This window comes from Procambarus clarkii, chromosome 90 (assembly GCF_040958095.1).
Source record: "Procambarus clarkii isolate CNS0578487 chromosome 90, FALCON_Pclarkii_2.0, whole genome shotgun sequence".
Classification (NCBI taxonomy): Eukaryota; Metazoa; Arthropoda; class Malacostraca; order Decapoda; family Cambaridae; genus Procambarus; species Procambarus clarkii.
This window is the reverse complement of record NC_091239.1, coordinates 14240872-14248602: the sequence shown is the minus strand read 5'-3', so window position 1 is coordinate 14248602 and position 7731 is coordinate 14240872. Positions and strand designations below refer to the sequence as shown.

The window sequence follows — 7731 nt, the reverse complement described above, 5'->3', positions numbered from 1 at the left end:
CCAATTGTTCCAACAATGTCTTATATTAACTAGCAAGATGTCTACACTTATCTGGGTGGTCTCTTATGTTCAGTGTGTTCTCTAATTGTGCCAATAGAACCCATAGTTTTCATTAGAAGTTGTATTATAGACTCTATACCGCTTTTCTCACTCCGGTATGTTGTGGTGTATTGTACAGGTTTCGAACCCCTTACCGTCCAGGGTATATTACGTAATACTTCGCTCGTCTCTGGTCCAAAGAGTACAATTTGAGTGCATACAGGTGGTCCCAGAAGCTCAGAATCTGACCTCACTGTACCGTATATATAGAAGACAGATCTCATTATATAAGAAGACCTCATTATACATAGAAGACAGATCTCATTATACATAGAAGACACACTGTTGGAAAGGCAGAGCTACGAAGCTGCTAAACTTAATTATCTGCAAATACACACAGGATAAACTAGGTCTATATACATGTTATGAATATAGATATCAAATTATCTGCAAATTACACACAGGTGAACTAGGTCTATATAAATGTTATGAATATAGATATCATTGATATTTTTCCGGTGATATCACTCATTGAAGAGGGCTCTTGAACTTCAGGAAGGGGGAAGAGTACTTACTATTGTTATTGACAAATCTCTGTTATCTTGCTGCCACCATTGTCAAGAGTAATTTGGACCGATGATCCACAGGGGTGATAACAGCCAATAACATGTGATAGTGATAACGTGTGATAGCAAAGTATGGGAAGTCAGCTGTCGAGGACAGATAACAGCATCTGACTTGATCTACATCTCATCTCTCCCTCTCTCTTTCTTTCTTCCTTCTTTCCCTCTCTGCTTTCATTCCTCTCCCTTCTTTCCTCACCCTCTCCATCTTTCTTCTTTCTCTCCCTCTCTTCATTCATCCCTGTCTCACTACCTGCTTCTAAATATGTCTCTACTTCCTTCACTTTTCCTTCACATCTCCTTCATTCTTTTGTGCCTTCATCTCACGCCTGCTAGCCTCCTTATTTCCAACTGGAAGATTATCATAGTGATTTGTTCTCATTTAAGTGCCAGGGAGCCGGTCGGCCGAGCGGACAGCACGCTGGACTTGCGATCCTGCGGTCTTGGGTTCGATCTCGGGCGCCGGCGAGAAACAATGGGCAGAGTTTCTTTCACCCTATGCCTCTGTTACCTAGCAATAAAATAGGTACCTGGATGTTAGTCAGCTGTCACGGGCTGCTTCCTGGGGGTGGAGGCCTGGTTGAGGACCGGACCGCGGGGACACTAAAGCCCCGAAATCATCTCAAGATAACCTCAAGATAAGGTGCCAATGTTCTTCAAAGTTCTTAAAATGTTCTTCAATGTTTTTCAAAGTTCTTCAGTGTTCTACGTAAAGTTAGTCCAAGTGTTTCGTAGTGATAAGGAGAGTTATGGACTTGCTTGTCAAGACTCTCTACAAAGTTAGTCCTGTAAGTGTAAAGTTATCCAGAATGGCACAGTGGTCTACGTCCTCTGCTCACACTCGAGGGGAACCCGGGTTCAATCCCCGGGCAGGACAGAAACGCTATAGGCCCGTTTCCTTCCTCCTGATGCCTCTGTTCACCCCTAGCAGTAAATAGGTACCCGGGAATTGGGCAACTATTGTGGGGGTTGCATCCTTTGGAAAGGGGGGGGGGGGGGGTAGGACATAGTTGCAAGTAGTCAAATGTGAATAGCAAACATGATGAGTTTGTTGATCAGTGACGCTGGAGTATACCTGAAGTATACGTGTAGTATAGCTGGAATATACTTGAAGTATATTGTGTACTAGCTGGCCACGGGTTGAGAGGCGGGACCAGGGAGCTGTAGCTCATCTACCGCAAGCACCAATAGGTGAGTGCACCTAGGTAGTTACCACACCAACATACACTACAAGCAACATACCACAACCTCCCCCTCACAAAATACAACATACGAAGCTAATGACATACCCCAACATGGATCTCATGAGGTATACTGCACGCTTACCCCAGTACCCCAGTCCCCCAGTCCACCCCAGTACCCCAGCCCACCCCTCACCCCAGTACCCCAGTCCACCCCTCACCCCAGTCCCCCAGTCCACCCCAGTACCCCAGCCCACCCCTCACCCCAGTACCCCAGTCCACCCCTCACCCCAGTACCCCAGTCCACCCCAGTACCCCAGTCCACCCCAGTACCCCAGTCCACCCCAGAACCCCAGTCCACCCCTCTCCCCAGTCCACCACCGCAGCCGGCCGTGCGGTAACGCACTGCGGCCCGCAGCAATAAGATAGCGTGCGGAGTCTGGCTGTTATCAGCAAGCAGGCACGCGGGCAGGTGAATTCCCACGGTGGGCCGTCGCTGGCCGCCTGTCGCTCGCGCGCGATACCGCTCCTCCTGCAGGCGCTGGGGTAGGCAGGGGGGGGGGGTGACTCCTCATCCCCCTGGCTGCAAAGAGAAGAGGGCGAGGCGCGATGAAAGAGGAGAGAGGGAGAGAGAGAGTGAGAGAGAGAGAGAGAGAGAGAGGTGGAGAGGTTGCCGATCTAAGAAAATTGGGGCCTTACCTTTGACTGATCAACCCTTCAGGCAGTCGCACAGGACGCTGGAAGACGTCGACTCATCTGACCCTAAGGTGACATCTTCATAAGGTGACATCTTCACAAGGTGACATCTTCACAAGGTGACATCACCACAAGGTGACATCACCACAAGGTGACATCTTCACAAGGTGACATCACCACAAGGTGACATCACCACAAGGTGACATCACCACAAGGTGACATCACCACAAGGTGACATCTTCACAAGGTGACATCTTCACAAGGTGACACCACCACAAGGTGACATCACCACAAGGTGACATCATCACAAGGTGACATCACCACAAGGTGACATCATCACAAGGTGACATCACCACAAGGTGACATCTTCACAAGGTGACATCACCACAAGGTGACATCACCACAAGGTGACATCACCACAAGGTGACATCTTCACAAGGTGACATCACCACAAGGTGACATCACCACAAGGTGACATCACCACAAGGTGACATCTTCACAAGGTGACATCACCACAAGGTGACATCACCACAAGGTGACATCACCACAAGGTGACATCTTCACAAGGTGACATCTTCACAAGGTGACACCACCACAAGGTGACATCACCACAAGGTGACATCTTCACAAGGTGACATCACCACAAGGTGACATCACCACAAAGTGACATCACCACAAGGTGACATCTTCACAAGGTGACACCACCACAAGGTGACATCACCACAAGGTGACATCTCCACAAGGTGACATCTTCACAAGGTGACATCACCACAAGGTGACACCTTCACAAGGTGACATCACCACAAGGTGACACCTTCACAAGGTGACATCACCACAAGGTGACATCACCATACTCACTATCCGACCCACAAGATGATTCCACTCCCACAACTGGCAATACGGCGTTCAATCCCCGACCGTCCACAAGTGGTTGGGGCACCATTCCTTTCCTCCGTCCCATCCCAAATCCTTATCCTGACCCCCTTCCCAGTGCTATATAGTCGTAATGGCTTGGCGCTTTTCCCCCCTGATAGTTCCCTCCCACTCGTAGCTTCATGCAATTGAGAGGAATGCTTTGATCCCGGCCGCTGCCAACGGCCCATTAACGACCTCCACCAGTCGTTAATGGGCCTGTGGGACAAGCACATTCCTGACCAGTTAACTATATAAGTCTCCGAACCACCTTTGGCTGCTGATGTTCCGTGTTACTCTAGGATATTAATATGACTTGAAAGTCTCAACAAGAGTCTTCAGACGGCATCAAGAACCTTCAGACACCAACAAGGGCCTTCAGACACCAACAAGAACCTTCAGACACCAACAAGAGCCTTCAGACACCAACAAGAACCTTCAGACACCAACAAGAGCCTTCAGACACCAACAAGGGCCTTCAGACACCAACAAGAACCTTCAGACACCAACAAGAGTCTTCAGACACCAACAAGGGCCTTCAGACACCAACAAGAACCTTCAGACACCAACAAGAGCCTTCAGACACCAACAAGAACCTTCAGACACCAACAAGAGCCTTCAGACACCAACAAGGGCCTTCAGACACCAACAAGAGCCTTCAGACACCAACAAGAACCTTCAGACACCAACAAGAGCCTTCAGACACCAACAAGGGCCTTCAGACACCAACAAGAACCTTCAGACACCAACAAGAGCCTTCAGACACCAACAAGGGCCTTCAGACACCAACAAGACCCTTCAGACACCAACAAGAGTCTTCAGACACCAACAAGAACCTTCAGACACCAACAAGAACCTTCAGACACCAACAAGAACCTTCAGACGCCAACAAGAACCTTCAGACGCCAACAAGAGTCTTCAGACACCAACAAGACCCTTCAGACACCAACAAGAGTCTTCAGACACCAACAAGAACCTTCAGACACCAACAAGAACCTTCAGACACCAACAAGAACCTTCAGACGCCAACAAGAGTCTTCAGACACCAACAAGAACCTTCAGACACCAACAAGAACCTTCAGACACCAACAAGAACCTTCAGACACCAACAAGAACCTTCAGACACCAACAAGAGTCTTCAGACACCAACAAGAACCTTCAGACACCAACAAGAACCTTCAGACGCCAACAAGAGCCTTCAGACACCAACAAGAGTCTTCAGACACCAACAAGAGTCTTCAGACACCAACAAGAGTCTTCAGACGCCAACAAGAGCCTTCAGACACCAACAAGAACCTTCAGACACCAACGAGAACCTTCAGACGCCAACAAGGGCCTTCAGACACCAACAAGAGCCTTCAGACACCAACAAGAGTCTTCAGACGCCAACAAGAGCCTTCAGACACCAACAAGAGCCTTCAGACACCAACAAGAGTCTTCAGACACCAACAAGAACCTTCAGACACCAACAAGAGTCTTCAGACGCCAACAAGAGCCTTCAGACACCAACAAGAGCCTTCAGACACCAACAAGAACCTTCAATCTTCAGCTTGTCGGTGAATGGAAGAAGCCTAACAAGAGGTTGTCTCATGATAGTAAACAAGGCCACGAACAAAGCTTCGGGACGCGTGGGCTAACAAGACTAGTGACCTATAATGACCTAAACAGGAGTTATTCACTCCCAAGAAACCTCTACAGTGTATAAGAATACAGGAAACTACAGGAAACTACAGAAGGCTTATTGACCCCATTCGAGCCAGCTATTATTTATTGCCTTGACAAAGTCAATTATATAAGACACTAATGTGACCTATTAATGTATATTAGTCTTACTAATATGATTAATATGACGGGGTCGTTACAACTACCAGTTATAATTGGCTGGTTTGATGGCGTAGTGTGAGGCGTGTGCCAGATGAGAGGTAGTTAGGACGGAGTTCCTTGTCACGAGACGACCGGCGGATGAAATGGCGTTATCTTGAGGTTATCTTGAGATGATTTCAGGGCTTTTTAGTGTCCCCGAGGCCCGGTCCTCGACCAGGCCTCCACCCCCAGGAAGCAGCCCGTGACAGCTGACTAACACCCAGGTACCTATTTTACTGCTAGGTAACAGGGGCATAGAGTGAAAGAAACTCTGCCCATTGTTTCTCGCCGGCGCCCGGGATCGAACCCGGGACCACAAGATCACAAGTCCAGCGTGCTGTCCGCTCGGCCGACCGACGTGGTTCAAGAGCTGGAGCTCAACCAGACACACATGATAGGTATACAATTGACAGAGGGAATTAATATTGTAGAAAAAGCTTAATTTGCCCTAACTAGAAGGTTTCTAACCCAAACAGCCCACCTAACCCAAGTTAACCCAACCCAGCCTAACTTAAACTAGCCCAAGCGACCCATCTAACCTAACGAGGCTGATATTACTGAACTTAAAAGTTTACCCTTAACGATAGAGGGAGGAGGAAGAAGGATGGGGGAAGAGGAAAGACTTGAGAACAATCAGAAAGTGATCGACTACCACGAGGAGAAAGCTCAAAATCGTAAGTTATATCATCCTCAAGGTCGACTACATTCTTGATGCTATCTCCAACCTCACTTGTTATAGCAATGTGTTTGTGTAAGTCTTCTCTCTAAACACTACACCTTCCACACCCACCACCACCACCACACTATCACCACGACACCACCACCACAACACCACCACCACCACCACGACACCACCACCACGACACCACCACCACACCACCAACACCACCACCACGACACCACCACCACACCACCAACACCACCACCACGACACCACCACCACACCACCAACACCACCACCACACCACCAACACCACCACCACACCACCAACACCACCACCACAACACTTCCTCCTGCTGGCCTGGGGATAACACCTTGACACATTACCTCTGCCCCCAGCATCTCCCCCCACCGTAGCCACGAGCCCTGGAGACTAATATTCAGGAGTGAGGTGAAGCGAAGGGAACCCACCTGCCGGCGGGGCTGGCGGCACGCCGTCAAGGTCTCCACCACCACCAGAAGCACAGGTTGTACCATCAAGGCTCTGAGGTGGCAGCATCAACAATTCTTTATTTGCAGGCGATGAGTCACAATAACGTGGCTGAAGTATGTTGACCAGACCACACACTAGAAGTTTGAAGGGACGACGACGTTTCGGTCCGTCCTGGACCATTCTCAAGTCGATGAGAATGGTCCAGGACGGACCGAAACGTCGTCGTCCCTTCAAACTTCTAGTGTGTGGTCTGGTCAACAATGCTTTATTTGTGTGGGTGCTGAGGCTGCGAGAGCATCCCACTGATCGTATATCCCTGCCGAATCACCGACCCCTTCTGCTAGGAATTATTTTAAAACAAACTCCATGCAGAGGAGAGGAAGGCTGACGTAGCAATCTGGGAAGCTATGCGGACACCAAGGCCACCAAGTCCGGCAGGAAGACTTCCTAGTCTCCACCGTCAGTCATCCACAAGATGGTTGAGGAGCTTTTCAAGCATGGACTTGAAAAGGGTCTCACATTCATTTTAGCAATACAGTACTGTAAGATAGAGAACATCTTAGAAAGTAAGTAAGCTTAGGCTGAGACAGGCAGGTTGAAAACATAATTCAACCTGCCCGATCATCGTGGTTTGTCACTCCTTTCATGCATCCAAGACTGTAATTTTTTGTTGAATTATCTGCATGTCTCTTGCAAATTGTGTATACAGTATACCTAGGTCATAAAAGTATTTATGTGTACGTCTGATACCATACTACTTGTGTAAAGGAGGAAATGTATATGTTTATCTCTCAGAATGTTTGGTAATATGTTTATTGCTTGTGATGTGTGTCTATGTATGTATTAACACGATGTACTGAACGGGGTGAGAATAGCTTGAGCTACCTCATCCCTTTGTGTGTATTTTACCTCAATAAACTTATTTCAATTTCAATTTCAAGCACCCTTCTTAAGTCAGTGATCTTTGCATCCAACATCTCGTCAGTTGCATGTAAATCATTATGGACCTCCCTGGCTCATTTACGTGGAGGTCTGTCACAACAGTTTTTACTTGCTCGGTGATGTGTGAGTTGTGGCAGACTACTTCACACTTGGGATGGATTATGAATGAGGCCTAGAGTTGCTCCCTGCTCCTGGATTTTGCCTGTGTCCTCCATAATGATATCTAGGGTTCCCACACGAGTGCCATCATCCAGGGCCAGATGTTTAGCTCACTTATCATGCTATCAGTGACCTTTTGGAAGAGCAGGCAAAGCAGGAAGG

At 48.2% G+C, this 7731-nt stretch overlaps 1 protein-coding gene across 1 annotated transcript; it reads left to right on the top strand.

Annotated features, from left to right (window-relative positions):
* The first annotated feature begins 1411 nt into the window (after positions 1–1411).
* On the top strand, positions 1412–5088 carry LOC123746483 (putative mediator of RNA polymerase II transcription subunit 26). The gene is made up of 2 exons (XM_045728009.2): positions 1412–1450; positions 3775–5088. The coding sequence occupies exons 1-2, from the start codon at positions 1412–1414 to the stop codon at positions 5086–5088; spliced, it is 1353 nt and encodes a 450-aa protein (XP_045583965.2).
* The last annotated feature ends 2643 nt before the right edge of the window (positions 5089–7731 follow it).